The 13,581-nt window shown below is 45.5% G+C and overlaps 1 protein-coding gene across 3 annotated transcripts in view; it reads right to left on the bottom strand.

Moving 5' to 3' along the window:
- LOC113625047 (synaptotagmin-9) overlaps window positions 1-13,581 on the bottom strand; it is a 231,055-nt gene that overhangs the window by 83,541 nt on the left and 133,933 nt on the right. For all 3 annotated transcript variants that reach the window (XM_027115496.1, XM_027115497.1, XM_027115498.1), the window contains 3 exons: window positions 7,709-7,829; window positions 6,074-6,245; window positions 3,823-3,952 (listed from right to left, as the gene is read on the bottom strand). In XM_027115496.1, coding sequence (XP_026971297.1) covers window positions 3,823-3,952; window positions 6,074-6,245; window positions 7,709-7,829 — 423 coding nt within the window. The remainder of the gene's footprint in view (window positions 1-3,822; window positions 3,953-6,073; window positions 6,246-7,708; window positions 7,830-13,581) is intronic.

Genomic DNA, 13,581 nt, shown 5'->3' on the forward strand with positions numbered 1-13,581 from the left:
TAATCCAGAGGTCAGGCAGCACTTCACACGGAAGTGATGAAAGCCTGGAACTATTTCTATTATTGTCCCTGGAGCTGCATGGTGTGGGCCAGCTCCACGTGCAGGGGTGGGAAAGGTGCCGGGATGCGGCCAGGCCAGCACCATCTTCTCTTGGATATATGGAGGAGAGGGCTGTGGGAGCTCTGTCAGAGCTCTGTCATCCCCTGAGGCTCCGTGGAGGGGATGCTCCTGTCCCCAGGGCCCAGGCAGCCCACCGAGGGAGTTTACACGGCTTCCCAAGCCTCTGACATCATGGAGAGAAAAGGGAGCGGCACTGGCTGACCTTTGAGTGTGCAGTGAAGCCATCCAGATTCTCTGCGAGAGAAATGGATTTCTGAACTCATTGGCTTTGAAGACTCCATCTGCCACCTGCTCTGGCAAGGTCAGGGGGTGTTGGATGCAGCCCCAAGCAGGCTGCCAGATCTCTGCAGGGCTCAGGGTTCAGTCCTGACCTGGTCCCTCAGCCCCCGGCAGCGAAGAGCTTCTGCCAGGCCAGCCTCCCTTCGTACTAAATCCTAACTACCCCAGATCTTCTCTCTTCTCTTTCTCTCTCATTCATTCTTACACAAATGCTTATGTATACACACACACACACACACACACATCCAGAGAAGTGCAACTTAATTGCTGTTTTTGTTTTACAGCAGAAAATTTAACGGTTCTTAGTGTATCAGCAACTTATCTTTAAGGCCAAGGAAGACAGGAGAAAGAACAGAACCGAGATACGTGTGTCTATATCCAGTCAAGTCACAAATGACCCCTTCTCCCAGTGGGAGGTCATGGCTCACCAGCATGTGGGGTGTGGGGTACGCCCAACCTTTCTTTTTCCCTCCGTGACCAACATTATCATGTTTCTTTGTGCGACAGTCCCATGAGGACACACAGCAATCCCTCAGAATGTGGGACATACACAGTAATGGTCATAACTGGGAATTTTACTGAGCATTTACTGGGTGCCAGCCATGGTGCTTCACATCCTTTAGATTCTTTAATCCTCACAATCACCCTTGTGGGACAGGCACTATTACAGCCACTTTACAGAGGAGAAAAACTGAGATTCAGCAAGGGAAAAACAAGCAACTGAGTGGCAGCACAGGGATTTGAAGCTAGGTCCATCCACGTCAAAACCGCTCTGCCCACGGCCTCCTCCATCCTGACAGCTGTCAGCAAAGCACGGTCACCCCTCTGACACTGCTTTTCATCTCATCCAGTACCACTGCCCCAATTCTGCTCATAACATGTTTATTCTTAAAAGGGAAAGTATGGCTTCTCCTCTCAGGATGGATCCGAAGTCCCAGGCATGTACTTCAAAGACACATGAAGCAACAGGGCAGGAAAAGCCTTCCTTGGTTTGCCTTTCATATAAGGGACATTTCATTTCCTTAGTTCTGCTGCAACCATTGAGAAAAGACCACTGAATTTGCCGAAGTAATTCTAGCTGCTGTAACAAATGACCCCCAAGTTTCAGTGGTTTAACTCTAAAAACACGTATCTCTCACAAAACTGTCCAACACCGATTTGCAGTAAGCCAAGTGCTCAGGGTTTAAGGCATGGCTCCCGGGCAGCCAGTCAGAGGGTGCTTCCTCCTGGGCAGTGAGGGCAGCCTCCCAGGCCCGCTTTCCACACGTTCCCTCCTGTAAGGTGCACGCGCCGTGCTCGGGGCCCTGTGTTCACAGCCCCATCCACAGTCACTCCCTGGCAAGGTCACTGAGACAGAAGTGCTTGTGCACACAATCAGGGCTCCTGTCTCAGCCCCACGCCACACCCCTGATCCTCACTCCTTTCCCATTTCCTGTGTCCCGAGAGGCACAGAGCCCTGATAGTCTTTGACACTTCAGGTTACAAATAAGAATGAAAGTCGGCAGTGACTGTAAGGGCGCAAAAAGCCTATCACAAGTGCTCTAACTGCCCCTGCTAGTGACGGGCTCTGGCAGTCCACAGATAGACTCCTCTGAGAATTCCACCAGGAACTGAAGAAGTGATGTGCACCAGTCCCCCGCACTGTGAAGTGGTTCACAGGTTCTATGGTCTCCCGTACGGATTAATTTTGAGCCCAGGAAACAGTCTTCACTTCTACGGCCCAAGGACAGAGGTGTCCTCAAGGACCTGCAAATTAGGAGGGCCCTAGGCTCTCCTTGAGAGACCTTGTCCTGTTCCTCCCCGCCGGCAGGGTCTCCAACAAAGAAAGACTGTCCCTTCATCCCCTGGGCCCTCCTGCCTCTCTATGGCTGCCCTACATGTTTACTTAGACTCTCCTGACTGGCCAGGGCAGCAGAATCCACACTGGCTGAGGCTCTGGTCTTGGCCTCTCAGGATGGCTTTGCAGGGAACAGAGCTGCCTGCTCTGGGAGAGTGAGAGGAAGCTCTCTGCCTGGAACCCACGTTCTCTGGTGTCCCTGTTCCCAGGGGCTCAGGTTCTCTTCGTTTCCCAAGAGCAGGAGGGACTAATCCTTCATGGACAAGCTCATCCAAGCATGACACTTGCTTCCCTGGTGCCCCTGTAGCACTTGATGTAGATGATAACGCTTATGACTGTGCACCTCAGTGATCAGTTTCCATGCCATCCTCTCTCTTATGGTCTATAAGCTCTTCAAGGAGAGGAAAGGTTTCTTACATCTATATTTTCTCTACCTAATATGGTATTTGCCCCACAGAAATGTCACTTAGAGAATGCAATTTATTTCTGAGAGAATGAGTTAGTAAATAAAAAAGAGGGTGAGTCACTGAGTAAGGATGAATGGGGGAAGAATAAATGAGAAGGAAAGGATGGGGGAGTGAGTGAATGAATGAGGGTGGGAGGCAGAACCACGGTCCACTGCCTCCAAGTATCCACTCTCTTCTACCTTGCAACGAGAATCCTGCTTTTTCAGTTGGGCACATTGCCACCGACAAAAAGAATACACTTCCTACCCTCCCTTGCAACCATACATGTCTGTATGAATAAGTTCTGTGACTAATTTAAATGGAAGTAGCAGTGTTGCATAAGACATCAAGGAAAACCCTTTAAAAAGGAATGTGTATGCTTTTGGCTCTTGTCTTCACCTTTCTATGGCCTGGGAGATATGTGATGGTGGGCGCTTAGCAGCCATGTTGCTCAATGAGGTGACCTCAAAAAAACCAACCAAACAAAAAAAAAAACACCTCACACTGGGACAGGGAAGCAGAAAGACAGAAGTCTAGATCTCTGTCAGCCACAGAGCCACTTTAACAGCCTAGACAACCTTCCTAGACAACCTTCCTCTGGACCTTTTTTATGTAAGAGAGAAATAAATTTCCATTTCACTTGTTATTTTGTGGTTTGTTGACTTGGGGGTTTTTATCATATACAGTTGATACTAACCAGTTTGCCCAGAATCACAGGTTCATGCTACGGCCAGTCTCAGAATCCATGCTTCCTCTCTCCCGGTCTCAAGTTTTTTCTGATGCTAGCTGTAAGTCACTCTATGACGGTCTGGACCTCCACACTCACTCAGATCCTGCAGGTGTCCTCCAAATGTCAACCCAAAGCCATAACATGAAATAAGAGGATCTTGATCTTTTTTGAAAACAATCAAAGTAACAGATGATCCCTGATCAATGTTCAAAACATACCAGACTGGCAGGGAGCACAGACTCAATCTCAGATTGAATGCAATACCCAGCAAGCGGTCCCAGGAAATGCAACCAGGGAAACACATTGATGACCATAGACCCTGGTACACTCACATTTTTGGTGGCTCCTGCATTTCAACAGTAAAGCATTTATTCCTCTGCAAAGAGGAGCACGTGGGAGTAGGGTCTTACCTCCACCAGGGAATGCCAGTGTGCAATGGGCTTGCGCGGATACGACAACATCTCACTCCAGTGGTCTCTGCCCAGCCTCTCGGCTTCGTTGCCTACTTGACACACGCCGATGATCTCATTGTGACCTACACTGTGAAAACGGTGCACAATAGTTTTTTCCTGAAATTTTGGTATGTAAGAGCAGCCAACTACTCAGTTAAACTGACAGAGGAATTAGGGAAGGGGTGGTCCTTTTCATTCCCTAATTTAAAACTACAGGCCAAGCTTAATAGCCACTAAGACTCGGGTTACAATATTTCACTCGGGGCACAGAAAGGAAGACCAGAATCTGGCCCTCACACGGCTCAGCTGTCGGAACACTGGCGTGGCTTAGCTTGTTCCCAAGAACCTGTGTTGGAAGAACTCCCTGCTGCATGCAAAGGCTGTCACCTCTGGTTCTGGAACAAGATTGACCTCAGGCCTCCAAATCCATGTAATGAAAAGGGGGCCATCTGAAAAGAGTTTCTTGCACTAATGGCTGCTTCATTCCTGCAAGAGGGAACCAAGTATGGGTAAGGGAGAAGCTCTGAGTCTGTCAGCTGTAGCCTTGAGCTCACAAAGGGGGCAGAGTGGAGGAGGCTCCTGGATCATCTTGCAACCCCTCTCTTTAGAGAACATGTTGTCTTGTGCTCTTCCCTCCTTCCTTGCAAGCCCAGCTTTGCTTCTTTGACCCAACTTGAGTTCCCTACTGCAGAAATACTCAGCTCCTTTAATACTTAGCTAGTATTTCTGAAACATCCCTGGGTAGATCTCTGCCTTGGACCATTTCTTTTTTCCTTAACGGTTTTTGGTTAGAAGTCCTTTGCATATATCCAGAATGACATGGCCCATCCTTTAACTCTCTGGGATCCAAATTCATAGACTTCTTCTCTTTCTTTTTCCTTCCTACAAGGATGAGGGATTTTTCTCCTATTTGTGTTTAGGGAGCAAGGGGGAGACAAGGGTGGGGAAGCAGTGTGAAGGATATTGGATTCTCTGCTCATTAAAATCAGTTGCATGCAGAAGCCCCATGAATTCTGCCATGGATTTTTCCAGGCCAGATTCATGAGTTTACAGAGAATTAAATTGAAGCAGAGCTCACATAATCAGATTTGTCGATGCGGGAAACTTGGCAATAGCTTGAAAAATACTGGCCCAGCCTTCCACGGCTGGTGGGCAATGTCCCCTCCTGTGGCCCGACACTATTTGTGTTGTGTGTCGTCCAGAGGAGACAAGATGAGGTCTACTGCCCAGCGTGGGCTATCACACCCATGGGCAGCTGAGCCAACCCACGTGCCCCCTGGGTTGCAAGACGATTATGCTTCACCCAGGCATCTCTGGAAAGAGTGTTCAGGGCATTGAGGCTGCCTTACTGACATTTCAGGGGTCTGTGGGAAAATTTTCAGCTGCAAATAATACTGTAAGATATTAGAAGTCAGACTTTTTTTTGTTTTTTTTATAATTGTGCCCAGACCATGTGGGAGGTTTCCAATTAAAAACAGACTTTGCATTTCAGTCTAATGACTAGTTTAACATGTATAATTCCCTGTTGGTACTTCCTTTGCATATTAAAATGACTGTTTTTCAAATCTGTCCTTTAAATACACAATTGGCTACAATGCAGGCTATAAATATCTCTTCTGTGCTGTATTAATTAGAAAGTCGAGCATCTTATACATTTTAATGTACCCTGTCATCCATACTGACTCTAGCATTTTCAAGAGAACATTTCTGTGTTTGCTTTCAGACTTACGTGGATAGAAACGATCTTTATTAAACACATAGGGAGAAGAAAAAAAAAAAGAACAAAATTATGTATTTAGAAATGTTGATGGTCTGGCTAAGGTAATCACTCTGCTGTTTTGAGTGGAATCTTTCTGATAAAGGCCAGGTAGGATTGCCAGAGAGAAGATTATGATCTGTGGGGTCACAGTTCTCTAAGGTGAGATTCTGAGGGGTGTACAGGGATGGAGAGGGGAAGAAGTAGAGGAGGGAGGAGAATGGAGGAGGAAAAAGAAAGAAGAAATGGGAGAGCTTAGAGGCACTTTGGTAATCTGACTCTACCCCATTGCTTGTAAAATGGTGACTCCTTGTCAATCAGCTCTCAGAGTCTCACCTGACTCTCCTCCTGTGGCTGCACTAAGACACCAGCTAAGAGTCCACAGCTGGCACCCCCGGGCCCCAACCCTGGGCATAGTGGACTTGCAATGAGAAACAGCTCTAGGCCTCTCACCGGTCGTAGTCCATGACCGCTATGGACAAGTAGATTTGGTCAATATTCTCGGGAGGGACGTCAAAGACTATGGCTTCGTTGTAAACAGGGTTCAGAGTGTTCCTCTTGGTGGACGTTTTCCTCTTCTTCAATCGTCTGCCATCAGACATCAATGAGACTTTCACGTAGGGATCTGTACAGACCATGAGAAGCAGAGGTACTGTGAGGATACATGCATATCTAGGCCAGCAGTTTCGTCACGGCAGACTTTCAAGGACCATGGTACGCAGAACCCCTTTACCTGCCTGTGGACTGGAGTTTGAGGATTTTAATTAACACGATGTCTGGGCAGGGACTGGAGTTGGGATAACTGAGTCATTCATTCAGGAAAAAGCACAGGACTCTCTCCCCTCAAAATGAGTGGAATTTAAAAATAGTGTGAAAACATGTTACCGAATTAGATTAGGATCCAGGACCTGCTTGGCTGTCACAGGAAGGGAAATGTAAAGCCATTTCCAAAGCATGGGGAAACAGGCTGCAGGGCCTGACTTGCAGCCACCTCGGGGAATCTTTTTCTAAAAACTAGGTCTTTAGGAAAGGGACAAGCTAAATTCCTAGAGGACTGGGAAAACTTGGGGTGGGGGTGGGTTTCCTTCAGGGCAGGGGCCTCAAGCCCTAGAGCTGCCTGCAGTCGGGGTGCAAAGGGAGAAGCAGTTCAGCGGGGAGAGAAAGGACACAGGCTTGCTTGTGGGGCCATGCTGGGAGGGGGTGACAGGTGGCAAGGCTGGACTCTGCTTCAGGTGGAACTTCCTTGGTTTCACGTCACTATTCTGCTCAGTGGGGAGTCCTTCTTGCTTCGCCTGCCTAACCACGTGCTGCTCTGACACCCATACACTGTCTGGGGCGACTTAGAGGGCCAGAAGAGGCCATATCTTCTTTTCTGCTTGAATAAAACACTGGCATCCAGGAAGCAAAATATATTGCATCTGTTGATTTCAGTGACCAAAAGCCAGTGAACTGGGGGTTTTGCGACCGCATTTTGGGAGCCCCCGAAGAGGTGGCTTGTGAACTTGTATAAAAGGAACTGCGTATCAGGGTATTTTCTGTTAGGGTTTAGAATTTAAGGCTACATGCTTGATTCACTGGAAAAACCAAACTGCATAGTTCACTGAGGGACCTTTTATAGAAGGATATTGGATATCAATCTTCTAAAAGCCTGAGGTGATGGTGATTGCTTGTATGTGAGGAAGGACCCAATTAGATAAGCTATATCAGCACGTGCAAACTGTAGGTCCAGTCCACAATTATGTGAAGAAGACCTAAGAGAGAACAATGGTAATAATAATGAGAGCTGACACTGAGGAGCATTTAGTGTGTGCCAGGCACCGTTCTTAGGGGTCATATGTGTTAACTCACTTAATCCTGTAACGACTGAAAGAGCCAGATACTATTATTGTCCTCATTTTTACAGAGGGGGAATCTAAAGCCCAGAGAGATTAAGTGACTTGCCCAAGGTCACACAGCTATTAGGTCTAGGACTAGGATTAAACTTAGGCAGTTTGGTTCCAAAGTCCGTGCACTTTATTACTCTACTGGAAGCTTCATAAGGTGCTACATAAGAACGTAGGAAGAAATCTGCATTTGAGCTTGTCCCACCTGATGCTCCCGTTATGTCCATTGCCTTTAAATTCCTTGCTTTTATAATGGTAATGGTCAGCCTGCCAGCCGTGGGAAGATAGCAGAGGGAAAACATCAGCTCTCCAAGATCCACGTTGTCCTGATGAGAGAACACAAACTGAAGCATTAGAAAGTGTCCTCAGCCTGGCGCACACAGAAGCAGGGCCAGGGCAGCATTGCAAGGGGCCGCACTGCTCCTTCCCTTCACGTAATCAATCAGATGAAGGAGACTAAACGCCTGCACTTCGGGAGCACCCTCCCTAAGGAAGCACACTCATCTTTAAACGGCAGAGCTGTGGACACCATCCAGGGTTCTGCCCCTCTATCCAGCTACCTGCAGCCCTGCACAGCATCACACAGGTCCCGCGGCCCCCAGCAGCCCCCAGAGCAGAAGCCCCCAAAGCCTTAACTATCCCCTACGGAGCCCCCCGTGTGGCTCCACTCATATCCCCATCACATCCACTCAGAGCCCGCAGGACAAAGCTACACAAGAGCTGCCCCACAGTGCTGGGCTGCCCCACTGGCAGCCCAGACAGGCTCTGCACACAGCCCACCCACAGCCTCGTGCGCTCTCTCAGACAGGTCTCCGTACAGCCCCTTGGAGACTCCCAACCCCCATTTCCTACATAGCTTTTCCCCCCCAGTTTTACCCACAGGCCTCACATAGCCCGCAAAGTCCTCCAGTCACCGTCCATGTGCATTCTTCCCCTATAGCTCCACACACCTCCCTACAGAGACCCCCCACCCCAAGTTTGCTGCAATACCTCCGTACACTCCTGCAAACACTCCCCATCCCAGCACGTGCACGCGCACGCACACACACACCCCTCCACCCACCAGAGCACCGCACGCAACCTGGTCCCATGCAGCTTGTGCAGACCAGCACGTGGCTCCACTGGACGCTGCAAACACCTAGTCCCTACAGGGCTCTCGACGAAGACCCTGCAGCAGCCTGAGAGTGGCAGCCCGTGACAGCCCTGGACACACCTGGACACCTGCCCAGCCCCTGCGCAGTCTCCAGGCAGGGAGAGGTGGGGACCCAGACCCCGCAGGCCCCCAACGCCTGACCCCCCTGGCTCCCACTTTGCTGCAGCTCTTGCCTTCTCTCGATGTGTCTCTAAGAAGCCCCATTTCCCTCTGCAGGGGAAAACATCTCCTGGGGTAGTGTGCAGTCATTCAAATAGGTCAGAAGACACAATTCTCTTTCTCCTTTTTAGCCCAGGGAAAGTATAACCAGAAAGGAAAAAAAAAAAAAAGCCAGTTCATTTAGTTTCAATTTTTGTGATACCTGAGGTTATCGAGCTGGGTGTCTGTGTCTAATTAATACAGTTTCATACTGACAATGCTCTGGGGAGTCCGGTTTTTGCCCACAACATCCACAGCCTCCCCTCCCCTCCTTGATTCTCCAAGGATGCTACTATTTTTAGAAGCACAGATTGAGCTCTGTAAGGTCACCTCGCCCAACCTCCCTCCTTGACCGCTTCTGCAGGAGGATGAGGCGAAGGGAGTCTGTTTAGTCGCTAAGGCAGATGGATCGCTCTGTGTCCTCGAGCTCTCCCTGCTTCATGTAAATAAATGACCTCTCCTCGCAAGCATGCCAGGCTCTTCTGGTTCCTGGAGCCCTAATATCAAGAGACCCAGGTAGCTGGGCCTTTCCCGCTGGGGTGGAGGTGTCACATGGGGCAGGTGCTGGACTGCTTTGTGCTCCCGGGTTCCCAACTGCAGGAGTAGGGTCTGCTGTTACTGAAGGATCTGACCCAGCTTCCTGCTGGTGGCGGAGGAGAAAGAGCAGGGACAGCTGTCCCCATAAATTATCTTTCCCCCTCTATACTCCCTGGCCTATTCCTTTGCCCTTGGACCTTTCCTGTGTGCCTTAAGCAGAAAGGCCCAGACACGTGTTCTTCTCAGAGGACTTTTCACTGCACCTGGCTCAAGCCCCCTCTCCTCTCATCCTGCCCTAATAATCTTGGTTTTACACAGTAAAACAGGAGCAACCAAAACCATGCCTAAGAAGCTTCATCATCATTTTTGCGGCATACATTTTCTGAGGGCCCACACCGCACAGGCTCTGTAGGGCTCAAGATGTGACGATGCAGTCCCTCCCCTCAAGACCAAGGCACATAACTGAATGTAACGTGTCAAGCTACTTTTGCCCTAAGTACATTTTTCCCCAACGTAAACTTCATTCATAAATATTTATACGATATTGCTGTTTGCTCACGAGTTAAAAGGAAAAAAAACTGCGCTTCAGATTTGGTCATATATTCAGAATATGAACTAGGGCAAAAGTCCACTTTCGTACTTAAAAAACCCTGAGCAAATTAAAGAAAGATTTATTAAGGGGAAAATGCTTGGTTTGATTTCCAAGTGTTTTAAAAATAAATCATTTAAAATTATCTAAATTATGAAGGTAAAAATGATAAAACTCAAATACAAAAGTTTTTAAGTATAATCGTAAAATATGTCCTTTTCTTATGTACATACCACCTAAGTCACGCCTTTCCCCAGAGTAACACTGTGGATAATCACGCACATTTTCCTTTTCATCCATCATCCATCCGTCCATTCATTTATTCACTTATTCTTCTAACATTTGCTGTTGTTGTGGCTGCCGAACACTGCTCTCGTCCAGGTGCTGAGAGCTGTTTTTGCCGTGGTGAACAACAGATGTGGTCCCCTGAGAAGTGATGGACTTGCTGGGATACGGAACAGAAGCTGACGGCACCTAATGCTAACCCTGCTTTCTCCCCCTCAGCTGATGCTGATTTGGGGTTAAGGATCTGTAGATATGGATGTTTATAAACATTCCTTAATTCAGTGGTTCTCAACCAGGAGCAATTTTGCTCCCTTAGGGCACATTTGGCATTATTTATAATTGTCACAACTGGGGAGGCAGTTGTGTTACTGACGTCTCGTAGGTAGAGTCCAGGGATGCTGCTAAACATCTTACAATGCACAGGGAAGCCCCTCACTACAATGAATTATCTGGTCCAAAATGTCAATAGTGCCAAGGTTGAGAAACTCTGTCTTATACAGAGGTGCTTATATTGTTAGTCAAAATTTTTCCAGAATGCTGATAAAAGTCAAATACGAAAGAGTCATGGAGTGTTTGGCTTCTTTTCCAGCTTGACAGAAATTAGATATGCAGAGGTGCCCTGGGGGGTACAAGGGGAAGGAAAATGTCACACAAAGAAATGCTTCATTTGCTCCTGCTTTGTGTGTCCAAGTTCCATATTGTTGGCAAGATATATATATAGGGAATTTATAGCAAGTGTGTGTGTGTGAATTCTCTACCTGCCAATCTGTAAACTCTTTCTGTGGCATGTTTGCCTGTAGTGGTCTACGATAGCTCTAGTTTTTGTCTAACTAGCACACTTTTGCTTTCCTGTTCTTGGGTTCTTCTGGTGAAGTCCTTCCTAGTTCCATGAAGTTCTGGAAGGGCTGCTGCAGGAATTCAGACTGACCAAAATATTCATGCCCCTGTCCACTATTGTCTGTTCAGGGGTGAGTATGTAACCCAAGCAGGGAGATTTAGTCTTCCCTGGGACTGAAAACATCAATATTGAGAAAGAGAAATTTTAATTTTATTGGGGTTATTCACTGGAAAGATATGAAATTAGAATTGTTGTAAGGTTCTTGTACTGTATATACTATAAGTAGTAATAATATCACTTTAAGTTAGGCTGTGTATATTAAAGACATATACTATAAACCCAAAAGAAATGACTAAAATAATACAAGGATTTATAGTTAATAAGCCAACAAAAGAGATAAGATACATGCTTTAAAAATATTAAGTTGATCCAAAAGAAGGCAGAAAAAACTGAAAAGGGAATAAGACCAGAAGAGACAAATATGATAGAAATAGAAAACAAATAGTAAGCTGGTAAATTTCAACTCAACTATTCCAATAATTACATTAAATATAAAAGATCTAAGCATCAAAATAAAAGCAAAGATTAATTCAATAAAATAGCAAGACCCAATACTATGCTCTCTACAAGACATTTAAATACAAAGATATAAGTATATTAAAAGTAAAAGAATAAAAAAAGATACGCTACACTAACACTAATAAAAAGAAATCTGCAGTGGTTAAATTAATATCACACAAAGTACAGGTAAGAGCAATGAATATTACCAGGGACAAAAAGGGTCATTTCACTATGATAAAGGGGTCAATTCATCAAAAGCACATAACAATTCTAAATATTTATGTACTTTATAGCATACTGTCAGAATACATAAAGCAAAAACGGATAGAATTGTGAGGATAAACAAGTTGTAGTCAGAGATTTGAATACTTGAACAATACTATCAACTAACTTGGCCTAATTAGGGGCATTAAAGAAACACCCTACCAAACAGCAATAGAATACACATTCTTTTCAAGTTTACCCAGAACACGGAACAAGATAGACCGTATTACGGGCCACAAAACAAGTCTCGATTAAATATGAGAAGATTCAAAGTATATTTTCTGGTTGCAATGGAAATGAATTAGAAATCAGTTAACAAAAAGATATCTGCAAAATCTCTAAATATTTGGGAACTAAGTAACTTCTAAATAACCCATGGATCAAAAGGGAAATCAAAAGAGAAATTACAAAGTATTTCGAACTAAACTGAAATGAAAAAACAACAAAAATTTGTGGATACAGCTAAAGCAGTACTCAGAGGGAAATTTATACCACTAAAATGCTTATACTACACAAGGAGAAAAGTGTCAATTCACTGGCCACCGCTTCCACTTCAAGAAACCAGCAAATAAAAACAAATTAAAAGCAAAATAAGCAAAAGAAAGGAAATAATAAATATTAGATAGAATAATGTAAAGATGTATATTTTAAACCATAGAGTAGCCACCTAAAGAACCAGTAAGTACATGTAATAAGCCATTACTGGAGATAAACTGTAACCATAAAAATACTCAATTCAAAAAAAGGCAGGAAATAAAGAAGAAAAAAAGAAAGTACAGGTGGAACAAATAGAAAAGACAGATTTAAACACCACCATATTGATAATTACTTTAAATGTATATACCTGATAACTTCAATTGAAAGGACATAAATTTTCTGATAGGATCATAAAGCAAGACCCAACTACATATGCTGTCAACAGGGAATCCACTTAAAATATCATGACAGGGGACTTCCCTGGTGGTGCAGTGGTTAAGACTCCACGCTCCCAGTGCAGGGGGCCCAGGTTCAATCCTTGGTCCAGGAACTAGAGCCCACATTCATGCCGCAACTAAGAGTTCGCACGCCACAACTAAGGAGCCCGGGAGCTGCAACTAAGGAGCCCATCGGCCGCAACTAAGGAGCCCACATGCCCAACTAAGGAGCTGGTGAGCCGCGACTAAGGAGCCTGCCTGCTGCAACTAAGACCCGGTGCAGCCAAATAAATAAATTAACTAAAAAATATATCACGACAAAGATAGGTTTAAAGGAGGAAAAAATTAGGCCATGTAAACGAAGCTGGAGTGGATATATTAATATCAAGAAGATTTCAGAGCAAGGAATATTACCAGGGAGGAAGGGAATATTTCATTGACAAAGGCTAAAATCATCAAGAGGGCATAATCTTAAATGCATATGTTTCTAATAACAGAACTTCAAAATAGGTTAAACAAATCTGATGGAATTAAGAGAAGAAACAGGCAAACCCACAAGTGGAGTTAAGAGATTCCAACACTGTCTATCAGTAATTCATTGAACAAGGAAGCAGAAAAGAAGTAAGGATATAAAAGACTTTAACAGTATTATTGACCAACCTGACCAAACTGATATTTACTCTACCTATTAATACTCCATCAAACAACAGCAAAATGCACATTCTTTTCAAATACACAC

The sequence above is a fragment of the Aethalodelphis obliquidens genome, unplaced genomic scaffold, assembly GCF_003676395.1.
Source record: "Aethalodelphis obliquidens isolate GAN/ISIS:26980383/991018 unplaced genomic scaffold, ASM367639v1 scaffold14, whole genome shotgun sequence".
In the NCBI taxonomy this organism is placed as follows: Eukaryota; Metazoa; Chordata; class Mammalia; order Artiodactyla; family Delphinidae; genus Aethalodelphis; species Aethalodelphis obliquidens.